Below are 26012 nucleotides of genomic sequence, written 5' to 3' on the forward strand. Positions count from 1 at the left end.
GTTTTGTTGACCCTACAAACATTTTTTCTTAAAATAAAACAAACCACGTTTCCCATGATAATCAGCACGTGACATGAAATCTGCTGAATTATGTCAAATTTTCTTCTTTTTCTGCCAAGTTGTTTCTGTCTTGCTTGCAGTAATGGCACACTTTTTATGTGTGACTCTTTCCTAAGAGGTCTGTAAACTCTAAAACTGTTTTTTTTTTTTCATGAAAAAAGAGCAGCATGGTTAGGAAGCTCACTGGCTGTCAAGTTTCCAGAATCTTTTTGGTTGGAGATTGATCTCGTAAGAAGTGATCGGCATTGTTCTTAAGCACAAACAACGAAAATAATGACAATTTTGTCTTCACGAGCCTGGAAATACTAAATGACCACTCAGCAGCGAGAGAGACAAGGTCTTATTCAGTCGCCTTCAGGAGCATCGCCTCGTATCTGGCAGATCTGGAGGCATGCCAGCACCCGCCCTGTGAAATCAGCATCGCAGCGCACGGAGTTGACAAGTGCGCCTCCCCCTCCAAACGTTGTTTGACATACCCATCGTTATAGGCTTCGCCTCTGGCAGTTTCTTTTTTTAAAGGCAAGCTCAAAGCCACAGATTATACATGTTGCTCACAAACCGGTAAAATAACCTACAGAGAGAGCGACAGCGGGAATCAGGCTCTTTCCTTCTCATTTGGAGACGAACAGCTTGCGCGTAAACGGCACCGGACATCACTAAAGGGAGAGTGTGTCTGGATATTTTCTTTTTTTTTTTTAATTTATTGGTGACAGCAAGGTTGACGAACAGCCGAGGGGGGATAGAGTGACTGTCTTTGTGGATTGCGAGCATCCCTTGCACATTTGGGACTTGAACGCGCAAGGCACCTGTGGATGCAACACCCCCCTGATGTTTGGACTCAAACCTTTTACAAAGAAAGGATTCACCACAAGATATAGTTGATAATCGTTGCGGTTTCGGTCAAACACCCTGCAGTTAAGACGAGAAGCGCGCCATGCTTCTGAGTGTTTGCTTCCTGGTGGTTCCCCTGCTGATCATAACCGGCTGCGGCTCGTCGTACGTGCCGTGCCAGCCGTGCGATCAGAAAGCCCTGTCCATGTGTCCGCCGGTGCCGGTGGGCTGTCAGCTGGTGAAGGAGCCCGGCTGCGGCTGCTGCCTGACGTGCGCGCTCGAAGAGGGCCAGCCGTGCGGCGTGTACACCGGGCCGTGCACGCGCGGGCTCCGCTGCCTGCCCAAGAACGGCGAGGAGAAGCCGCTGCACGCGCTCCTGCACGGCCGGGGGGTGTGCAGGAACGAGAAGTTGTATAAACTGCTGCATCCGTCAAAAGGTAGGCCTGTGGAGAGATGACTGATTCAGATCACAGAGGCTGTTTAATTGTGCTTAAACAGGTCACTGACTTTAATGGAACATTAATTAACTGAATGAATTGAGTGATAATTAATAACAATTAATAATTGATGGCAGCTTCATTTTTTATTCATTATAGTTATAATTTAAACGTTTTATCTTCTTTTCCCCCATTATACTGCACTATAGGACTTTAAAGTCAAATTATGGCACTAAATGTGTAGTGCTCTCCAGTGCTCTATGATATTTATGTCAGCTCTGATAGTGTTTCCATTGCATTTGCATTGCAGAAATTATGTTTCAACTGAAGATCTAAAGGGCTCTGGTGCAAGGAAATAGCAAACAGCTGGATAGAGATGTTACTCCTCCCTTGTCAATGCAGGAATTCTAATGAAGCCCTCAAGTGACACATACACACAGAGTCAGCCAGTGGTGCAGTGGTAAATGAAAAAGAAAGCTGGACACTGTTAGCCTACACTATTTCACACCCTATCATAAAACTTTACTCCAACATGCATGCTATGAATTTACATTATTTTTTCTAATTTAAAAAAAGAGGGGGAAAAGAGGGTGAAATGAGTTCAGGTGCCCTCCTCTGTCTTCTTGTCACCTTTGGGAGTCAGTGAGGCTGATGTGGGTCAACTCACAGCCCTCTTTAAGACGGGCTGACACCTGTCATTACCAAGGCACACGACTCAAGAGCCCCCGTGCGCCGTGACCCTGTGAACTCTGTCAACAATTGGTGCCAGGCACCAATCAACCTGTCATCTCGGTTTGAAATGCCCTTGTGGGACTGCGAGTCGTAAATCAGTAGGTTTCGTGTGAGTGGCCCATCGCCTCGGGGCCCCCCAACCGACATAAAACAAGGGAGAAGATTACAGGTGGTGCGCAATGCAGCTCCTTGTTGGCTCCTTTGAATGGCAGTTCAGGGACAGTCACAGTGTCTGCTGGGGAGAGCTTTGTGGAGAGCTTTGTGGGAAATGTTTGCTTGTGGCCCTTGCACTCACTCTCTTCATGGTGTGAAATCATATTTTACCCTCTTCCCTTCCTCTACAGTTTCTTGTCTTGTCTTTTTCCTTTTTTGTCTTTTAGCTGTTCTTTTGTCAGTTCCCCTGCACACTTCTACTTTTCTTCATCCACCACCTGTGCCTTTTCCCACACCTAACCCACCTTTTTGTCTCCATCTCTCTATTCTCCCCCACCACACTGCCTCTTCTCCTCTTTCTCTGCCTGGCTACCGTGCCTCTTCATCTTTTCCACCCTATTCTTCTTTCCCCCCCATCCCCACTTTCACCCTTTCCATTCTGTCTCATGCTTTAGTTTCCTGCAGATTGGAGTTTTACTTTAGAAGCAAACTCTGGAAACATAAATAATCTCACTGGCTGTGTTAACCTCAGTGGGCAGAGGCAAAGAACCACCATTTTTCTGGCTAGAGTGAAATCCAGTAACAAAAGGCTGTAGATAAGAAAGGGAGGAGTCACATTCAAATTAGACTTATCAAACATAAGCTTGTTCCTTGGTCATTAATCTGATATTTACGGTCCATTTTTTATTGTTTTTGTGATCAGGATTCCCTTTTTACCATTTCATTTTGCAGTTAGTCAGTTTGCACTCAAAAAATTGCACTCAATCATATTAAGATCATTTCAGCCTTCAGAGCAATTCTACATCTGAGAAATTGTTGTATAACCAAAACAAAAAAAACCCTCCAATCTTCTATTCATCTCCCTTTTCCTTTTCCTCCCTTTCCCACACTATCCTCTGCTCCCTCCCACCACTCTTTGTTAGTCCCACCCTGGTCTCTTCATCTGACTCCCCGCTCCTGTCCCTCCTGCCCCCTCTCCGTCTCGGCACTGCAGGCAGGCCCAGGCTGTGCAGTGATTCAGCAGAATGCAGGCTGAGCGTGGGTTACTGATCCCCCATCTGTCTGCCCGTCAGCCAGCTTCTCCATTAACTCCACATCTCCTGCTGAGCGCTCTCTCAGTACATAAATTAAACAAAACCTGTATGCACACTCATAAATACACACCTCATACAAAAATTTCATATTAGAGACACTTGAGAAGATTTACAAAATGAACCAAAAAGGTGTATGAATACATACTGTATATTCATAAAATGAAGGAGTAGTAGGAGTTGCCAAAAGGTTTATATAAAATACATGTAAAGTGTGATTTTGCACTGCAACATTAATCCAGCACTATGCATGTGCATTTTGCACATTTACATGTGTCAAAGATCAGAAAACAATGACACAAGCTGTCATTAAAACCTGGATAAAAGCTAAAAATAGAAGTATTTAGTTGCCTTTTTGTCATGCTTGCAAATGCATGTAGCCCTATGAAACTCAAGTTATAGTTATGCCTCTGCAACATTATGTGGGGAGATTCCTTCACGTTGATTTTCCAGATAATGCAAGGAAGAAAACTCCTTGAGCAAAGAGCAAAGAAAGGAAGGAAAGAAACAAGGACAGAGTTTTCTGTCACTGCAGGGATCTCCAGGATCACCATGTCTCGCAGTTCAAACACGAGGAAAAGGGAGAGAAAGAAAGAAAATGAAAGACGTGATCAGTCAGCATAGTTCAGATTAGACAAGCTTGAGGATTAGCAAGTGAGGACTTGATTGAGCTTACAATGGCTGCTGATCTGCTTCAGATTTCTCTGGAGAGAAAAAAAACTGTGTCAGCAGTAAACTGGAGGATGGGGAATCTCTCTTGCTTTTTCCAAGAACCTGTCATTATGTGGATGGCTGACATCATCGGGATCTTCATCATCAGTGGGGGTGGAGGGGCTTGGGAGGTTTTAAGCATCATTTGCAACGTGGTGGTGACCTTGTTTCACCGGCCAGTTAGCTTAGTAGCTTAGCGATCACATCATTGCAGAAATGGAGGGGTTTATATGCACAAATTTGCAATCTGCCAAAATGAAACGGAAACAAGTGCGTGACACAGCAGTGGAAATGGGCCAGCTGTGGGACAGTTTAGGACACATACAAGGCTAATGCATGTTTAAAGCTATAAATGAAGTGAAATATCAGTTTAAAGTGCTTTTGGGAAAGAAACCACAGCCGCTCATTCTGGCCTCGACACAGTCGTTGTGGTCCTATGAATAGAGGGTGGGACGAGGGCGAGGGGCGAGCGCTGAGGTTTGCGCGACTGTGTGCGACTCCCCAAAATTTAGCAAAGAGCTGTATTTTTGCATGGATGAAAGGTGCATGTACATGAGGGTTTTTGTGGGGGTTGGGACCCAAAATGGGCTGCGGCTGTTTCTGGTGGCTTGCCACATGACAAGTGTAATAGCATGTTTTCATGGGCCTGGGTGCCAGGGTGAGACTAAATATCTCATTTAGGTCACCAGCTATAAAAGTTTTAAAACCCCTGGTCTACATATACCTCAAACTGGCAACCTAACTTGCCATAAATGTAGGCTATGTTGTCCCGTATGTCAACACATCCAATCTGAGACTGGCCAGTAGCCACTAACTGTGCTAAATAAGCATTTAGCTGGTGAAGTGAAATCATCATGTCATGTTGTGACATTACTAAATTCGACACTCCTGTCCTGTACCCTTGTGAGTTTAGCTTTACTTTTTAATTTTAGCCACTCAAATAGGTACATTTCCAGGTGGGAGCCATCATAGTGCTCTTAATTTTGACCCCTCTTCAAACAGTCCCGTTTGAAGAGGCAACAGAAAAATGCTTTGAAGCCACATTCGCACAGGACTAATATTACACCTGTGGACATTAAGTTGTTTGTAATAATTGGTATCACTGGTTATTTTAATCCTGCATGTCTGTAATTTGTAAAGTTCTGGTGTAAATTACTGACCATACTGTGGTGAATACGTTTCTCCTCTGATAATAGTAATCCTGTGTGAATCAAGTTTCAGCTAACTGCAGCTGGAAATTTTTGGTACACATTCTTGTTCTTGCTTTTGTAGTTATATTCGGTATCTCCATGCTTATATTCATTTATAAGCAAGTGAGACCTAAAGGCACCCTGTGGAGTTTTTTACCACTAGTAGCGCTATGAGAGCAATGATTTTATGAGTGGGTCCCCAGTTTGTTTGTATGTGATGCTCTACTAGCACGTGCACAAGTATGTATATGTACATGCACAGGCATGCAAGTGATACAATACACATTCCTGTCGAATCCGGAGGGCTATAATTCCTTGCATGCTATATGATGTCCCTCAGTTTAACAACTATTCCACCGATTGACAGTTGATGGTGCTAACGCGCCAAAAAATGTAGGCAAAATTAGGGCAGAGAAGAGTAAAACTGCAGATGGATACAAACAATGCAGTTTTAGGCCTCAAGGATACACACTATGTATTTTGGTGAGAAACACTGAAAATAAATATAACTCACTGTTTATAATGAAATTCCACAAGGTACCTTTAATAAATCTCAAACACGCATGACAATGATGAGCACTTCGTCTGTCTTTGCCTCCCTATCAGACGGAGAATCTCACGATGACGCCATGCTACCCGTCCCCGAGTCGATGCTGCCCCAAACCAAGGTGCCCTTATATGGAGACCACATCAGCAGACGGAAGGCCCAGGCCATGCAGCATGCCAAGGACCGCAAGAAGCAGCTGTCTAAGCTGGGGCCCACCAGGAACTCGGACTTCTCACCGCTCAGCCTGGATAAACTCGAGCCTGAGTTCGTAAGTGAAGTAGAGATTACAAAGAGACTTACCATACTGACTCAGTTCAGAGGGAAGTTTTTGCTTCACTGATCGAGATTTGGAGCAGTTTTCTGAACCATATTTTGTTTGGATATTGGCAAATGAAGAGACGTTTGCTTTAATTTAAATCAGAAAAATCTCAGATAATGTACCCTACTGCGTCAGGCTTCATAAAGAAACCAGTTCTACCAAATCAGCCAAGATGCCCCGCAGGGTCACTTTTACACTTTAAAATGCCAAATTACTAAAGTACTCATTAGTGGACGTATTTCCTGCCTCCTTATTCTTGATTTTCTGGGGAATTTCACAAACTATCAAGGGCATTTTAAACCGTAATCTTAAACTCTGGGGCACAAACACACACTGAGATCATGCAAACACTCACACCTGTGTTATGTGTGTAGGGACCCTGCAGGAGAAGACTGGATAATCTTATTCAAAGCATGAAGGACACTTCTAGGGTCTTGTCTCTCTCTCTGCACATCCCAAACTGTGACAAGAAGGGCTTCTTCAAGCGCAAACAGGTATGGATACATCTTTTTATGTCATGCCATTTCAATTCAATTAACAAATCAGACAAGGGCTGCATCCCATTTGCTTTATAACTAGAGAATCTTTGTTTTGAGACAAACACAAATCCTTTTAACTGTCCAATAAAGCAGAAAATACAATAAATGATTAAAAACAAGCATCCCATCCCTTTCTCTTAATTCTTTACGTGCAGTGTAAGCCGTCTCTTGGTCGGAGGAGGGGGATCTGCTGGTGCGTCGACCGGTTTGGCGTGAAAATCCACGGCATCAACTACGCTGGAGGAGACCTGCAGTGCAAAGACCTCGACAGCAGCAGCAACAGCAACGAATGAGAGAGTGAACTGGTCGTACTCGTTGAGCCCTGTTCTTCTTAAAACCTGCCAATAAAGCCAACACACGTAATGACTGCCAATCAGGAAAATATGGCACAAATGCTTATATATATGGTCAGGTATGATGGACTGCGTTGTTGTTTTTGTTTTGTTTTTAAGGGGAGCTGAAAACCTTGCTTGCATGAAAATCTGGACATGTAGGTCTTAACTCTGGCTCCCCACCGACTGTGTATTATGTTTGAGGTTAGCTAACACCTCACCTCTTTATATCCATAGATAATAGAGGATTATATATATTTGTATGATATTGAAAATATGTTGTGTACTTATGAGTCTATTGCTAAATTTACTCTAAGAAATTCTCAGACAAGACATATTTTAAATGTGGCTAAAAATCTATATTTTTTTCTTAGTTTGGTCATGGTGAAGAGTCATTGAAGAGTCAGTCAGTTCTCATCTAAATTAGCAATGTTTTACTAATTGTTAATCGTGTGAATGACATCCTGACGTAAGAGGCATTTTTTTAATATATCAAATAAGGACTTCTGTCATTTAATCCTGTTCTCAACCTACTGTCACTGAACACTATCCCACTTGAAGGCTATTTTGCCGTGCAGGAAAAAGGGGGGAAGTGTTAAGTATATTATATTGTCATCACATTGGAAAACCAACTCATGAGTGGGCAGGAGACAGGCAGAATCCGCTGACAGCCATTATATATGCCATAGCCATGTCAGCATGATAGCTATCATTTGTTTGTTCAGCAAAGATCAAGAAAATCATTGGCCTGTTATAACTAATTGGGGCCAAAGACCTGCACACTTAATGGGATAGTTTGACATTTTAGGAAATAAACTTATTCACTCTCTTGCAGAGAGTTAGATGAGAAGATTGATACCACTCTCATAATAGTCCGTTAAATATAAAGCTAGAGCCTGCAGCTGGTTAGTTTTTGCTTGACACAAAGACAGGAGACAGCTAGCTTGACTCCAAATGTAACAAAATCCGACTACCAGCACCTCTAAAGCTCAATAATTAACACGTTGCGCAGTTTTTTTAATACCCCGTTTAATGCGTACAGAAACTTGAGGGGGTTATGTGTCGGACTATTTCTTGGCAGGGAGCAGTAACTTCCTGGAGTCTCCCTGCTGGTTGCGCAGAGCCAACACATAGAAACCTGTTCTCAAAATCCTTAACAATCAACATTAAATTTGGGGAAATCAAATGAGAAATCAGCAACAGTATGCTTATGAATCATGTAAATGCTTTGTTGCCAGTTAGCTATGATTATTTTTACATCTCAATTAAAGTAAAAATCACAATGTGACAATGTTGGCATCACTCAGCTCTATCTAAACCTTCGTCCTCACAATGCACTTAGCCATAATTGTAGCTTATTATTCTGCCACTATCACATGAGTTTTGTATGCTTCTGCTTGTTAAACTGGGTTGTATTTTAGGCAATCAAGCCCTCATAAAGTAATATTCTGGCTTTACCACCTGAGACAGACCCATGGTACTTTCATTAACAAGCAATTAAGATAAAACATCACTCATGAACAAACATACTGTATTGTACTTTATAAGGTTAAATATTTGACACTCAAGTCTTCTTTTGAAAATCGTTTTTCAAGTCCAGACAACTGCATCCACTGTTTGTAAATGTATGTACAGTGTGTGTGTGTGTGTGTGTGTGTGTGTGTGTGTGCATGGTCCTGTGTCTGTATGTGTGTGTTCTGTACCGTATGTGTCATGCCCTTGTAGTTCTCAACTCCAAAAAGGTTTAAATTCTCACAAGCCCAGTCTACCAAAGCTACTGTCCGACAAATGTGGTGCTGTGCATTTCCCTTCACACACAAATCGGATGCAAAGGCCTCACATTGTTTATGTTTCGATGCTTAGGGTCTTCACTGCCACCACAGGCAAATCTGTTGGCTGATGGTGACTTGCTTTCATGGTTAATCAGGTCCTATATCCTGCAAAGAGCAAGGTTGCTGAGTTTGTATGTAAATTCAAGTGCCTTCTGCCCCACGCCACTTTGAATTTTGATTTGCATGTGGACTCATAGTGTCGTTGAATGAGGGACAATACAGGACAAAAGAGGAAAACAAGTTTAGGTGAGGATGTGGTCTGAAAGATTTTTTTGTTTGATTTTGGTTTTCAGTTGGTTGCCGACAAAGATTATCATGATCTCCCAGTCAAGCGCTGCTGAACGTACAATGACAGAGGACAACATTTTTGTTAAAAAGTTGCTTAAGATCCATTTTTTGTTGTTATAATCTTAATGTTCAATTAATGACTCTTATAATCTCAGACATTCCTAATGCCTAATCACTATATTGTGATATTAGGAGAACGTTGACAGGGGCTCATCAGCCAATTCTTCCCTGTGAAACACCTCTCTCATGCTGTTGATTCTAGCACACATGTAAACAAAACACGGTGACACTTTGAACATTTCAGAATCTCAGTTAGAAAAATGATTAATGTGAACGTTATGGTGAAATATTTATCAGGCGTGTAATTGATGTACTCGTTTTTTGTAATGACAAATCACTGTTTAAATAAAGTTCATGTACTCACAAGAATGCATATTTGCACTTCTGTCTTAAATGTGTGAACTCTGCCCAGATGGTAAATTGTTGAGTCAGTGGTTGTGCTAATCTCTATGACCTTGACACTGTTGATGACACTCATGTGGTACTCCATGCAGGTTGTTTCCATCTGCTGTCAAATGCAAAACTGCCTGCCTGACATTACTCATTGGGGTGTGGCCAAAGGTGAGGCATGTTCTGAAAGATTCAACCCACAGAGGGCAGCACAGCGACGTGTTGTGCAAAATGTCATTTTGGCTTACAGTAATAATAAATAAATGAAAATGAAAATTGAAGTGCTTTTTATTTACTTTTTAAACACACTAGCCTTTTTAAACATGCTAGCAGCATGGCTCTGGGATGGCAGTGTTGGTTGGTCCACCACTTTGGTCCAGACTGAAATATCTCAATAACCATTGGATGGATTTCCATTACATTTAATACAGACATTCATGGTCCCCAGATGATGTATCCGACTGACTTTGGTGAACCCCTGACTTTTCCTCTGGCGCCACCATGAGGTTGGCATTCATATTTTTGACTGATATGTCTCGACAACTGGAAGGATTGTCATAAAGGTTGGTACGCACACTCATGTCCCCCTCAGGATAAATTGGAATAACTTTGGTAATCCCCTGCCTTTTCATCTGCCGCCATCATTATATTATCAGCTGTACTTTGTGTTTTGTTCTAATTAGGTTATGTGACCATGTTAATAAAGTAAACTATGATGGTGACAATGGTAAAAATTACCCATCCAAATATATTCAAAACAACCCTGCTTCAAGTGCACCAAATTCAAAGTGTGTCTACAAATTAAAACACGGGCAAGCACGAATTGAATTTATTCATTTTAATAGCGTTATCTGTTAATGAGGTGTAACAGTAGTCTGCTAGCTAGGACACAAAAACACACCTAAAAACACCAAATATGTTGAAGGCTTTTCATTTTTCAACACATACAGTACAAAACACTGATAACAGAGCAAATCTGAGCAAAGTCACAATTAGTAAAGCAAAGTCACCGACACTCCAGCTGACATCTACTGAATATCTATGAGGAAAAAGGAGTCTTATCTTTACTTCTCCTAATAATAATCTGCAGTTACATCCTACACAGCAAGCTGGATTCTATCATTTAATCCTTTTTGGTGGTTATGATTTCAAATGTCACTGTCAAAATGAACTAGAGACACATACACACAGAAAGATAATATATAGCTTACTCAGATGTTCTTTGTTCCCAAGTACTTTACAGTTTGTTTGTTTTTTGTTTCATGCCACACTATATCTGGGCCATGTCAGGGAGCTCCAGCTCCAGCTCTCTAAGGTACTGGCTGCAGTTGGGGTCGCCCCTCACAGTGGGGGCTGATGGGATAGGTCGGCCAGTGTGAGGGTTGACACACCAGCATTCGCCCCTCTGACCGTGGAGAGACATCTTGCACTGAAACACAAAATGCTGTGTTGTAGTTTATTTCTGCGTGTTTTTATGTCATTTTAGATCATTTTGACAATCCTAAATATGCATGTTTACGTGCAAAAGTGTGTGTTATCACCTTTACAGTGCACATTTTTCAATTGGATCCCCTTTCTTTTCTATAAGCACCAGTATTTAAATAAAAATCTTTGAAATAAGATGCTTTATTAAGAGTTTTAACAAAAATAAAAGCTACAAAAAGGATTTTTCTATTATTATCAAAGATGTAGTAGATAACAAAATGACATAAATTCACTTTAGCTTGACAAATGTCTGAAAATATAGTACTCCCAAGGGGTAAACATATGATTCAATGTTTTTTTGCTAAGAAAATACAACATGTTTTTGTTTAGAGTGGTGGTTATAATGCTTTACCCACCTTTTCTCCTCTAAATACTTGCATATTATCAGGTGGCTACACCCTCTCCGCCTAGCACCCTCTTTCCCAAAATGCCTGGAGTCACCTGTTTGAGGTTATACTGCCCCCTCTTGTCACAGTTGGGGATGTGCAGGGCATACAGGTCTTCCAGGGGACCTCGGTTATCTCTGAAGGGCATCTTGGATATCCTCTCCAGGATCTGGTCGAGCTCCTGCTGACACTGAGTCTTGAAAACAGCAAAAACAACATTAGTCCTGTTCACAGGCCCATATAGCAGCATTTAGGTGTGTTAAAGTCAGATTCCTGTGACAAATGGATAAAATGTTAGCCTGCGGCAAAAAATGTTCTGTTCAAATTATTGCATTTATTCTAACTTTTATTCTAGCATTTTTGATTTTTTAAATCTTTAAAAAATTATAAATCATAATGATACATTTTTTCAAAAGTTAAATAAAATCCGTGCACACAACAGGAAACTATTCCAGGATGCATCAACACCAAGATGTGTTTGCAAGGCAATCAACACATTTTTGACTTGCTACATAAAAAATCTTATATAAAAGGCACACACACACACACACACACACACGCACGCACAATAAAGCTAAAGGGCTTTCTGTAATGAGCAAATGAATCATGCTTTCTTGCCAATAATGAATAATGACTCTTGCCAGTGACCTCAGGTTTACCTCACAATTCGACAGAGCCAAATGTCTTGTTGAGACAGTTATAAGTTTCTGGTAGAGCAATAACCTTTAAATGATTTTTATGGCGCATGGAAAATACCACAATGCCAGTTAGAAATGGCCGGGGGACACCCGTGAGTCCCAGCTGCAGGATACAGAGCGGGTCAGGCGTATTTAAGGTCAGTCAATATCTGCCTTTTGATTAAAGAGCAGTGGTTGGTGGAAGTGTTGAATGGAAGAAAAATGAACAGGGGGGAAAAGCCTTTCCTTTGTGCCATGACTGTTTTAATCCCCTATTTGGTCTTTGCTGTATTTCCTTCTCAGGCGTTGAAATGAATTTAAACTGCACTACTATTACTTATGAACAGGTTCAAGCATTCGCTGTACTTTGAATGATCTTCAGATATGGCAATAAAACACTTCTCTAATTCAATGCAGCATCCAAACATCTACAGCTGCTCTGCCAGAGGGAGGCGGCACTGCACTCCTTTTTTCTTTCCTCAGTAGTCTAGGAGCTGTTTCTCTGCACTCACCATGACTGAGGGAGATTTACAAAAGACCTGCACTACTTACACATTCTTATCTTCAGTCATTTACAAGTTGCTGACTGTCATTATTATGCCATGTATTGCAGAGCATTATTTTTTTCACAATAAAACACCCACACAGTGCTTTATACTTAATTCAATGATTATAACTATAATAATAACTCACTGTCCCTATCTGTTCTGGGTTGCAAGATCTATGGGACACCAATACAAACGCACAGCAAAGTGGCAGAGAGTAATAACACGCTTTTCAAATGGTTGAGTCTTGTGATCCTATATAGTGGACCGTATCGGTGCTGATACAGTCTTTATTAAATCGACCAGGTATCAGATCCAACTCATCAAATGAAATACTGTGTCTTAGTCAAGGTTGTTCTAAAGTCATAACAGTGCAACTTTCTAAAACTTCCACAATATTAAAATTGTTGGTGTATTATTCCACTTATAGTCAAGTGTGTAGTTAAAGCCACATTGAGTTGACATAGAGAAGAACGATCTCAATCAATTTCACACAGTGAGGTAAAAAAGAAAGTTGAAAAAGTAAAAGAAAAAGAAAAAAGTGGCAAATATGTTGGAGAGAGTGTGGATCATTTGATGTAGATCATTCACATATTGTTTTGAAAATGTCAGAAAATGTAAAGTGGTACAACAAATACTAAATAATAAGGTTCCTATGAGCTGTATGGTTCTTTATCTTTGTAATTTCTCAGGAAAAAATTGTACTAGGAGGCGACTGATATCTGGTTAAAGACTTTTAACAGCAAGTAAAAAGCTATTACGGGGAAATAATTGTTTTTCTTCTTAACGTAATGACTACAAGAAGCAGAACTAGGCATTATACAAGACTCAAAGCGGCGGCATTGGAACAGAGTAACAAATTAATCCATCAACAGGACTGCATAAGTGATAGAAAAAATGTGACTGTATTTCCCAAACAATTTTTTTGTTACTGTTATTATTTAATGTTGCAAAATAATTTTTTTTTGCCATTAAAGTGAGTGAAAAAAAAATTGAAAGAAAAAAGCGCTCTGGTATCAGACTGATACTTGGTATGGTTGCCAATTTATCAAATATGTCAGTGAAGAATGATTTAACTCTTAACACTTTTCTTACAAATACTGACAAATTGCTTACAATTTACAATGTTGAAATAGTCAGATGTTGTTGCAGTGTCACAGGATGTGATTTTGTACCACATGGTACAAGAAATGAAAAACTGTGACTAATGAGAAAACATCAGTGTCACACATGAAGAACAGTTTGTGTGAAAGTTCAATCTACATTTGTGATTCTGGCACATAAGACAAGCAAAATTCAGGCCTTTCTTGACTTCTTTTAGTTGATTCCAGGGCTTGAATTTAATCAATTCAATGATTTAACCTGACATTTCCAGTAGAACACACACTCTGCTACGCCTCACCTGTTTGGGCCGTGCAGGTTTCACCTCTTCCACCTTGTTGGTCTTCATCTTGGTCTTCATCTCCTGTCTGTGCTGGCGTACAGCGCTCTCTTTGGGTCCCAGCCAGGTGGTCTCTTTGCTGGGCTTCCGGATAGTCGGGATCTCACTCACCCCCTGCTCAGGCAGCGGCTGCACAGCCTCGTCTGCAGACATAAAATCCAGAAAATCAAAATGTAAGGATCCCAAATTTAAACTGTATCAATACATTTAATTGTCAAACAAATGTGAAATAGATTGTACTATAAAACAAGAATGCATTGCAGAGTAGAAAATAAATCGGGCAGGAAAGTACTTCAGTGTCTTGCTAAAGGACACTTTGATGGACATATTGGCTGCTAAAAGCTCTTAACCTGTGACTTTTCAGGACGGTCTCTCTGTGCACTAAGCTGCTCTGTTGCCCTCCTGCTGTCAGTTTGGTAATGGATTGGGCTTTTTAGAGGCTGGAAGTGGAGTGAAATAAGCTTCAAACTGCACAGATCATTTGTCAGAGTGACGAAGTTAGTGGCCTGCTCTGCTAAAAAGGTTTTTTGGAAATGGCAGAGGTGATGCTGACCCTGCACTCTCAGCTTGAGGAGAATAAAATGAGAACTTTCTCCTTTTTGATAGACTAGAGAGAAATGCTTTTTTGCAAATGTCTGATACCTCATTGAGCCACATTGTGACACTGTTTCAGTGTCTTTGAGCAAAACAGTGTCCTACCTTTTCAGTCATAAAATTGCTCTGGCAGAAAAACTATCTGTCTGATGAAAATTAAAAGTTTTGTTAAATGTATTTTTTTGGTCTTTGTGTATGTTTTTATGCAATTTAATCAACTTTTTCCATTTTATTTATCTACTTATTTATTTTTGTTGAGGAAAGGGTGACTTGGGGAGTAGTGAACATGAGAGAGTTTGGATGGGAGGTAAATATAAAACATAATTTTCTAAATTTTCTGACATCCATCCCACTGTGTCCAATGACCGGTCCTAATTAAATTCAGGAGGCAAATGGCCAACTTGGTGAAGGTCGTCAGCTGATCTAGCTCACCTGGACCCTCCAGGATGTAAAAGCTAGCCCATGAGTTCAACTCTTTCCTCAGCTGGCTGTCACTCTGCATTTCTTTCTTTTCATTTTGGCACAATTCAAGGCCTCCACAGCAAATATCTCACATCCATGATTTGCTTTCATTGCTGATGTTGCTAATTTTCCACTATTTGATTTAGGTTCACATTTTATGGAAGAATATTCTTGTGTTTGTGACAATTTTCCTCATTGTCACAGTTGACATTTTCTCTAAAGATAATGTTGGGGGGGTAAGCTCTGAAGTGTCCAAACTGCTGTTAAAGTGCTCTGAAATGCATCAGCACAATCAATGAGTCACTACAATCCTTTCCTTTCTCATAGAGCAACCACATGCAGCTCTGTTAACAAGCTTGTGGGCTGAGAAAAGTTGGCCACTGCTGAACTTTAGTCACAGTGAGGTTTCCATGGTTGCTTTTTTCCTGACTATTGTGATTTAATTTCATGAGCAGATGTGAAAAGTGGTGCTAAATGAACAAAATCATCAGGCATTTAAAGTTTTTAACTTTTCTAAAACTTTAGATGATGAATTCAGCCTATATTTGAGGTCTCCACAGGTCAAAATTAAATTCAGTCTTGGGGTAACAATACATGATACTTGAGTGGATCCAACTGGTCTCAAGCTATCACCTCTGATCACCTGGTGCATCATAATCATTACAGAAAATGTTTTGTTTTTTTTTAGATCAGAGAGATCATAGATCAGAGAGTGTGAATTGTGAAGGGCAGGGGAAGATTACCAATTACCAAAATTTTGGGTCTGAGAAGCTAAATGCCACTTATTAGCTATCTAAGAACATATTAAAAGGATGTTATTAAGTGAAATTCAGTACTGGAACAGCCAAAAATGCATTATTTCTTAGTTTAAAACCACTACATAGATGAAATTCTAGCATTTGCCAATAGCAGTTCCGAACGACATAGCAACTGAGCAACTCACAGTGTCCTGAACGCCACCTGACTGTTAAATCAGCAAGGCCAGTACAAATGCCATTCCTGTACAACAGTAAAAAAAAAGGCCAGTTGTCCATGGATTTTAATCTATGGGAATAACACTTAAAAAACAAGAAATTCATATTTAGTCATGTAACAAATATCCCACTGCCTTTAACCAACAACAAATGCATTGCATGAACTGTTTCTGTCACTGAAACTATGTCAAATAGCAGAGTCCCTGTGACCATCCAGTGATTCCTCCAGGCAGATTTCATTGAGCTTGACCGTCTCCTCTCTCCTTGGAGTCTTGTTAAACATCAACCTAAAAAAAAACCCTCTCTTCAAACAGATGGAGCAAACAATGTGAGAGGCCATCAGGTCCAACCCAACATGTTGTTTCTGACAACAGAGCATACTTAGGGGCTGAGGGTTGACGGGGAGGGAGTGGAAGAGGAGCGTCATTCCAAACCAGCTGATTTTAGACAAAAAAATGTTACATGATGCAAATTCCTCAGAGAGCAACATGATCACATCTCAGCTAGTAAGAGTAATATTTCAAATAGTAAATATACATGCCAGATGTTTTGCAGGAAAGCATATATTTCACATATGCAGGACTTCACTTGACACCCGAACGAAAGAAGGGAAATATGTCAGTAGAGAAGGTCAAATAGTCGGGCCAGTAAGTGGATAGTTCACAGTTATGCAAGGATCAAGCTGTAACGTGCAGACTTGTGGAAAGACGTTTGTAGGACAGAGAATGAAAGCGAGTGTGTGTTAGTGGTGGTGATGGACTGGAGAGGCATTCTCTGCGCTCTGCAAGAGGTAAATTTGACATCCGGTTGTAGAATATGATTACAAAGGGCCTAAGAGAAAACTAGAAAAAGGAAATTCCAAACGAAGCAATAACAAGGTGCTGGCGCCTTTTGCCATCAGATAGATCTGGTGTTGTTGGACTTCAGTTCCCCCTATGACGCTCCACCGTGCTCTCTCTGGCTTTTCTTTGAAGACTGAGTTTCTTCGCAAAAAAGGGCAAAAGTCAACTGAAATCACGTGTGCGCTCGCATGTGTGTGTGCTCGTGTGTGTGTGTGTGATAAACACACGACACACTCAGGAATATTGGCGGCTGGGGTGCCTTTTTGTTTTGCTGTCTTACATAATCCCCACAGTATCCAAGTGCAATACCATCATTCCCTCTCTTCTGAGGAAACCTGAGATGTTCACTCAAATACACAGTCTGGGCGCACACAGACACATGGATGAAAGCACAATTTATAAGCAGCGAAAACAGCAATCTCCCTCTAAAATGTAAACGCACACACACACAAACACAGAGGGTCAGGACCCCACTTTTAGGGGGCACTAGGCCTCTGCAGTCCAAGCCGTTCCACAGCGGTGGGCTTGGGATCAGCAGTATCAACAGAGCAGCAGGCCTACTGTCCAGTCTACTGCTTGAGTTAATCCTCACACAATGGCCCGAGAGGCTTCCTTTCTATATCTGATCCATGTCGAATTCCCAGATGGCACGTAGGCCAGAAGTGTCATGTCTGATTGTCCAGATTCTGGTCAACTGAGCAAATGGCAGACTTGGCCGGGTCATGGAGAATGGAAAGGTTGAAAAAGGAAAGATCCAAGCATACCAGCATCCTCGCTCCATCCCATTTCCGTAGATACAAATAGATCCTTGATTTATTGTCAGACAAACTTATGGAAGCGATGTCTTGCTTATGCCTCGCCATGCAGTTTGAAGGGATGTTGACTGGTTAGCTTAGCTTACCAAAGTTAGTGGACGTCAGTGGGATCAAGAAGCAGCTTCTCTCAAAAGTAGAAAACTCAACTTCAAATACTGAGACTTTCCCTGCACATCAAGCATTTGGGTAACCCTTTAATTTAATGGGTCCTATAGTTTCAAATAATTTCGTAGAGAGGAACTGATATGTAATTGTAAATTACAGAAGTCTTTCAAGGAAACTATTAGAGGAAATTAAGGACCCATGAAATACTGTTACCAATAATTGCAGCTTCAGTGCATTGGAAATAAAAAAAAATTAATGTGTCACTGACTTTCATTTGGACTTTAAAAATGTTTTGTTTCGTGTGGAGTTGTGATTGGATAGTTGCGTTGCTGCTATGCAAAACAAAAACAACAAAAAAGATTTGCTATGCATTGCTGCACAACACACATTGTCATTGAAATTTAAATGAAAGTCAATGGCTGTTGATGCATGTACAGTGTGGTAATACCTGTACTTGTTAGCATGTGTTATAATTGGAAAAACTTTTTTTCGGGAGCTGGATCAGAAAATGTATATAATTTCATAATCTAATTTGCCAAAAGTCAATAACAACTTCATAAATATATATGAATTATGTGTAATTTATTTTTGTTTTTATCTTTGCTGAAGTTTAACTGTCTGTATTGAGCTGCTACTTGATTTCATAGACATCCAGCAGCACAAGGTATTCAAACTGCACACAAAGACATTAGGAAAGCACCCATGTAACTCTGGGTAAGTAGGAACAATTTTCACCCAAAACTGAACTATCCCTTTAAATGTCGGAATGTGGAAATCCATAAAAAAAACATCTTTTCTCTCAATATGGCTTTTAATGCAGCTCTGAGGTGTGACATAGGTCATGTGCCACTTAGGAAGTTGATGAAAGGCACTGTGAAGAGTAGCTGCAGTCCATCATCCATTACAAGGCCTAGTGGGACTTTTCTCCTAGAAACACAAACTCAGCAGATATGTTTACCTTCCAGGCTTTCTGGCCCGCAACAGTCATCTAAAAGCAGGGATTGGACAGGCTCTGGCACGTACGTACACACCACGGTATCCAAGGCCAGGCGTCTTGCTCTCTACCAGCACCGCTGGGTGAACTCTGGGACGATTGTATGGGACCTAAACTAGAACATGAACTGAGGCAAGCTGGAACACATCAGACTTGTAGGGCATCACATGCAGCTACCACTGACAATCATTCTCAACCGCTATGGGAGAGATATGAGGGATGTGAGTGGACAGAGAGAGTAAAATCTCTTGCGGTTTAAAAACTCTTGGGTTATAGCCACTATTTTATTATAATGGTGACGTGTCGGTCGCTGAGTGAAAACCTTGTACCTCCAAAATGTCAGCTTTTTAGGATGAAAAACATCCATGTCCCTAAGGTGATGACCGCTCGGGTTTTTAAAAGGTGATGTTCTACCTATAGGGGACTATTTTATCCTTCAACTAAAGTTAGAGCACGAACATTTAAATTGACGTTACATGGTTTTTAACCGGAGAACGATGAAGGCAACACCAAGACCAACATGAGAATTAGATCAGGGATCAACTCCCACAATCCACTCCCTTTCTTCTTGGAAATGAAAAGGCATTAGGTAGGAATGGATTTGGATCTTTGGTAACCTTGTCAGCCTGTCAGTAACCAGTGCTTAAGCCAGTTAAAGCCAATTATTTAAAACAAGGGGTGTGTATTTTTCTTTACTGCACCATCATGGAGCAATAAAACTCTTCACTGAAACAACTATAAGCCAATTACAATACAATTTTGTACTGACATTCATGGTCCCCAAAGGATGTATCCTACTGACTTTGGTGATCCCCAAACGTATTCTCTAGCGCCACCATGAGGTTGACATTTTTGTTTTTTAGTGAAATATCTCAACAACTATTGAATGGATTGCTATGACATTTGGTACAGCCATTCATGTTGCCCAGAGGACGGATCCTAATAACTTTGGTGATTCCAAGTTTTCCTGTAGCGTCACCAGCAAGTCAAAGTTTTCACTTTGACCACAAAAGTGGGCGTGAGAGCGAGCATGGAGTCTCAGAAGAAACTGTAGACTGATTACCTCCACCCACACCTCCCTCACCTCCATTGTTAGGGTGAGGACAAGCAAAAAATATATAAATTACACCGCAACCATACACTGTTGGAAATGTAAACAAAGGTTTTGCAGACTGAAATCCAGCAAATCCATAAGTGTACTTTACAATTATTTTAATTTTATACTTATACCCTCTTGGAACTTAATTTATCTGACCTGTATTATAGTGTATTATAATTTTTTACTTAGTACTTCTATTCCTGTGTGCACTGACATGATAGTGAGCAGCTGTAACAAAAGAGTTTCCCTTCGGGGATCAATAAAATATTTCTTATTCTGATTCTGATTCTGAATCCAAACACACACGTCCAACCCAATGGTACTGCTCTGCAAGCTACTATAACATACAAGCTAACTAAGTCAAGTGAGTTCAGAAACTGTTCCTCTCCCCTGCAACGCCCTACGTCCCCTTCCCCTCCAGTGTCAGTAGCATTTCAGACAGTGTTTGTATTGTCTTAAATCACCCTTGACCAAAAAGGAGGGTGGGAAGTTATTCTGGAGCTCAATAGGCACGAGGAGATTCTTGGCACGGGTACATGTGAAGTTGACGCCTGGGGGGGAGATGGCACAAATGCCCCTGTTTTTGGAGAAGCCTGGGGTGGGGGGGATTATCTCGGAGCTATTTCAGTCCTGCGGGCTCCGTCTGAATGCCCCCGCAGGTACACAGGAATGCCCCTTGTTAGCTAACAATGTTATTTCAGCCACCAGATGGTACAGGAGTTTTCCACTTTTCTTTCCATCTAATTTTTCCTCTCCATAACGACTTTTATAACAGTATTGATACAAACGATTTTCCCTTTTTATTGTCAACAAACAAACTGACTCTGAAGAGGTTTATGCTGAATTAACACCAAAACAAAAGAATGGGCACCATTGCATTCACATCACTTTTTTCTAATTCATGTGACATTCAAACAACCAACTATGAGCTCTGTTTGGGCTCTGTTAATCAATTTGTTCCCGCTCAAGGTCATATATCATATGATTCCAGTCAAAACAACTAAACGTCTATCCAATCTGATTAAAGGAACCTTTATTTGGGTCCAGGTTTCTGTGGGAATATCAGAATATCAAGTGATGCTGCGCATAAACAGAGAGGGTAAAGGGAAAGTCGTGGGTGATAGTTTTGAATAGGGAGACATTTCATCTCAAAATTAATGAAACATGGAATCTTTTTGTTAGTCTGAAATTGCAATAAAAATATACTTTCTGAGATTGTATCTGTATTATATTATAAAAATCTTAAAATTACCCATTTTAATCAGTTCTTCAAAGTGCCGACAATCATCTCTGGCTCATCACCATCAAACTTCCATCTTACTGAATCCATCCCAGGATACTCTATATGTCATGAACACTTGTAGATATTAGGTTGCTTGTTTACAAAAACACATGTACAAAGAAATTCCATTACAGTGTGCAAATGTCTGATAGAGATATTGAAACCAAAACCAGAGTGGGTTCAGTGGGAAAGACATACCAACATGTTGCCCTTCATTTGGTCTGATGTTTTAACACGTCTGGATGGCTGTAGTATAAAGCTTAAGAGTGAAACATTTATTTTAAGATATGCACATTATTTGAGATACTTCTGATACTACAGAATTAAGTCAACACTTTACTTCATGTGGCAGTATTGTAAATGCAAATAGAATTTTTTTTCAGGTTATATGAAAAAAAGCATATGTATTTCCTCAAATCCTGAGTGTAGTTGCCTGCAGTGAAACACATGCAGGCAATCACTCGTGCGGCACACACAAACACAGAGATCAGAGATGCTAAAGGCTCGAGGGGGAAAATCAGAGCGCACAGGATTTGGTTTAGGTCTTATTCAACTTAACCAAGTGCAATTTCATATTTTTATGTTTTCACTTCAGATGTTCAGCTGAAACTAGTGGATCCACATGTCTGCGTGGTCCCATGCATAATTTTAAGCTGCATCTGGGCACCACAGGACCATCACAGGCTATTTTCTAAATTAGGAGTGTCACAGCAACATCTCCATCTGTAACTCCATATCTGTAACTTTGGAAGTGCCTAAGTAGATGTTAAGACCATATTATCAGCAAAGTAACCATAAAGTTACTGCAATTAGAGATCTTTAAAATTTTGTACAAAATAGGATTGCAATAATCATATAATTAGAGCTGGAGTGATTAGTCCATTTGTTGGTGGTTGTTTTTGTCATCTTTTACACAAAAATGCCAAAAATGTGCTGCTCCCAGCAACTCAGATTTGAGGATTTGATGCTTTTCTTCGTAATACATGATTGTAAATTGAATATCTTTGAGTTTTAGACTGCTGGTTGGACAAAACATGACATTTGAAGACGTCAACTTGGACTTTGGAAAATTATATCAGGCATTTTTCACTATTTTCTGACATTTTATAGACAAAGCGATTAATAGAGAAAATAATCTGCCAATTAATCAATGTTAGTTGCAGCCCTACTTATAATGCACTATTAACTAAAACTTGTCTTATAAAAGTCGATTTCCTTTCACTTTCAGTCAAACACATTACTCTTGATATAGCAAATTTGACTGTGAGTCTATCATATGAGAATTTTCAGTGTGGCCCATACCTAATAAACTTCCTGCTGAGCTAAACAAGACATTACTGCATTTTGAAATTGCTCTGTGCACTCTGGGGAGTTCATTTCAAAGAGATTTATGAAGCAATATCTGTTTCTTACATAGTGAATTATTAATACGCTGTAATTAGTTGCTTTGATCATCTAAAACAGTGAACAAAAATCGCCTGTAGTGTAGACCACAGAAGAAAATAAGCCAGTGCAGTGCCAGTACATTTTATCCAATCAGTTTGATTAAAAACAAACAAAAACCTAAATTAGTTTATTGCTCCACTTTTTTTAAGCATCACTGCAGGCTTTATTTTACAGTAGTTTAGAGATGTCTTTCATATGTGGTATTATGTTTTTGTAGGTATTTAAACAAGAAAGCAACTGCAATATTGATTTTTCATATGTAGCGTTACGTCATGAGCCTGATCAAATGTTTTGGGTTGAATGCAAATAACAAAAATTTATCTGAATCACGTTTGTGATCTCCCATTCACTCTCCTAAATTCCCCTCCACTGACTGATTTGTTTCCACTAAAAGGATCCCCTCTCCTCTTTTCTCTTACATGATCGTTCTAAGTTCGGAGGAGTATTGGCTCTGACCTTTGACCTCTTTGCTGTTAGTTGTTTGTAGTGCTGATCCAGGAGTTTACAGGGATTGTACTGCTGCTGTCATCTCAAGTTGCAATGGATAAGATCTATTCTTCAAATGCATTAAGTGCTATAAAACCTCTATGAATGTCACCTCTAACAAGATGTAGTCATTGCCTTTTTTTTAGAGGGTTATATGTTAAATATGTTTTTTTAATTCTTAGTGGTAATTTATTCTGTTGTTTCATGCTGGCCTTGTAATGAGAAAACATTTGGACACTAAATCATACCAAATTATATTGATTTGAAATGTAGCATATAACCACTGAATTACTGTAATATAATCAGCATTTTTTTCTCTCATTTACAGATTAATTCCTGGAACAGAGAAGATGCAGTGGATAGTAGCCAGAACGTTGAGGTTTGCTCTCAATCTTCCAACAGCCCCTGTGAGCTGATTTCTATCAGGGATTTCATTACTTCCTCTTTTTGCTGTGTATCTTAATTAATGACAGGAAATCAAGTCTGAGTAGTCTCAAACTGGGCCAAATGAAACGCAGGAGACTGACAGTAACCATCTGCAGCACCAACAGTAAGATTATTAAGGTATTCTACAAAAATTGAATGGCATAAATGGAGCAGAAGTGGATGGGCAGGTTATCAATTTTGAAGCTGGTGCAGTGGTATGACTGCAGTTCTGCTTAGAAGTTTGAATTCCATTTCAGCCATATATTTTTCTTTCATCTTCTGACCTTGAGAAAGCTGCACACTTCACTTAGACCACTCAATGTAACACTCTCTACCTCTTTCAGAAATCACTCTTCCATCTGCAGCAGCGAGGCTTTTATCCAGAACAACTCCGCATTCAGCCTTTAGAGCCAATTTCTTAGCTTTTACTGTTTTTTCGGACACATCTAACTAAATCTCAGACCTTTCAACCTGCAAGATGAAGCACAGGCTGACCCAAACCTGAGGGGGAAAATATCAGTAACATCTAACAAATTGCCTTCTTGCAAGCAAGCCTTTACATGATGCGTACATGTATTTGTTCTCTTGTTTTGCTCTTACGTAACTCTAATTCATGCCTCTTTTATTACTTGACTGTTATTGTTTGAAGAGGGCTACAGAAATAAGCATTGCTGCGTAAGGTTACATATTTGTGGAATTAAGTCATTATGATGGCTGATTAATCACCAATGTGTCATGCTTTTTTTACCTTTTGTCAGTGTGCTGGAGAGTCCTTACAGAGAACAGGGTTACTCTGAATGCCGTCTCCGGTAGTTTCGCTACGTTCCAGGAGTTCGGTGCCAAAATAAACATGTCAGTCTGGAGGTAAACTCTGACAAAGCACGGATTTGGAAATGAGTAGAAATCACACCCCGGCAGGCTCCACTGGACACTCATTGACTGTGTGTGTTTGCAGCTTCAAAATCAGCCAATTAATGAGGCTGTTTACTTTTTTTCTTCACTGTGACCTGTCCTTGTTTAAACACAAACCACATGAGCCTTTCTGGCTGCAGGCCGCATGAAGCTTCATTGTGAACCTCCTGCACATACATCCAGCTCATTTTCCAGGTAGACAACCCAGTTAATGTAGTCACTGTCAACACCAGTTTATAGTTACTTCTGGTCAAAGCCTAAAGTCAACTTTTCCAATCAATGCAGCATTCCTCCTGCTGTCTGTCTGTTTCTTTCTCTCCACACCTCTGTGGAAATGTCAACATCAATACTATGATGTTTTCTGTGTCCATCCCACCGAGTACAGCTTCTGGGAATTTTGCAGGCCACTACCTTGTTCTCTGTTGCAGTGTTTTAGGGGGATATTGGGAAAGGCTGGAGGGCCAGCTGTTAGGAGCATGGCTGAGGTTAACTTCGGCAGAGTGACTGTTCCTTTTGTTTCTCTCTTCCCATGCACACCAGGATGATTCACTTTAAACAGGTCTATGCAACACAGACTTTAAAGGGAATGTAAGCATACCTCATGCAACAAGCACAAAACAGGTCATTACTGCAGTAAAAGTTTAGAAATTGCACACCTACGATGCATAGTAAAGAACATGAGCAATATACTAATGCACCATTATAGATCTAACAAAGTGCTGATAGTACAAACTTCCAGATCATTTCAAGTCTGTAAGTAAAGCCTGATGGCAAAGGGCTTAAAGGGGGTTCTTAAAGGGCATATAATTATCCAATAAATGTTAAAAGGATGCACTGCAGACATCAAAGCCCAATTATATGTAATATTATAAAAAATATTTTAGGAATATCATCCATTAAAGTGCAAAACGGTCACTAGAACTTCACTATTGAGTAACAGTCTCTATTTGACACAGATTTGGGCTCAGCCTTCATGACAATGCAATATTTTTACAATATTCCTCGTGCTGCAGTCTAGACAGTGTCATTAAAAATTGATAGAAGAAAACCACGTTTCCAGTAAACTGACTGACCGCTGGTTTGCTCCCGGTGCTCCTGGCTGTAAGTGGTCGTTTCGGTGTCCACTTTGCGCCGGCATTGCCCCTGGCCCTGCACCAGTTGCTCCAGGGGAAGCTCCGAGTCGGGCGTCGGGTAGCATCGCAGACCGGTGGAGCACCTCGGGGTGTACACGCCGCACATCTCGCCCTCTTGCCGGGCGCACACGGGGCAGCACCCGCAGCCCGGTTCGCGCACTATCTCCGCGCAAGCCTCGGTGAGCTTTGGGCACAGCGCCTGGCGCTCCGCGGTGCAGCCCGGGCAGCGGAACACCATCTCGGCCAGGGAGGCACCGGCGAGAGACGAGGAGAGGATCAGCAAGCTGCAGTACACGTACGAAAGCATTGTTATATGCATGAGGTTTTTGGTCATTATCATGGGGCGATGGAAGGCAATCCCAAGTGAAAAAAAGGGGAAGAAATGTGCATGCGAAC

General features: G+C 40.6%; 2 protein-coding genes across 2 annotated transcripts; one reads left to right on the plus strand and one right to left on the minus strand.

Moving 5' to 3' along the window:
* The first annotated feature begins 447 nt into the window (after nucleotides 1–447).
* Nucleotides 448–9493, plus strand: igfbp5a (insulin-like growth factor binding protein 5a). Its single transcript, XM_044188400.1, has 4 exons — nucleotides 448–1328; nucleotides 5812–6020; nucleotides 6446–6565; nucleotides 6766–9493. Exons 1-4 carry the CDS (start codon nucleotides 995–997, stop codon nucleotides 6901–6903), a joined length of 801 nt encoding a protein of 266 aa, XP_044044335.1. The 5' UTR covers nucleotides 448–994; the 3' UTR covers nucleotides 6904–9493.
* Nucleotides 9494–10335: 842 nt separating this feature from the next.
* igfbp2a (insulin-like growth factor binding protein 2a) lies at nucleotides 10336–26012 on the minus strand. The gene is made up of 4 exons (XM_044188416.1): nucleotides 25557–26012; nucleotides 14008–14189; nucleotides 11439–11579; nucleotides 10336–10941 (listed from the first exon to the last, which is right to left on the minus strand). The coding sequence occupies exons 1-4, from the start codon at nucleotides 25954–25956 to the stop codon at nucleotides 10783–10785; spliced, it is 882 nt and encodes a 293-aa protein (XP_044044351.1). The 5' UTR covers nucleotides 25957–26012; the 3' UTR covers nucleotides 10336–10782.

This window comes from Siniperca chuatsi, linkage group LG24 (genome assembly GCF_020085105.1).
Source record: "Siniperca chuatsi isolate FFG_IHB_CAS linkage group LG24, ASM2008510v1, whole genome shotgun sequence".
NCBI classification, from domain to species: Eukaryota; Metazoa; Chordata; class Actinopteri; order Centrarchiformes; family Sinipercidae; genus Siniperca; species Siniperca chuatsi.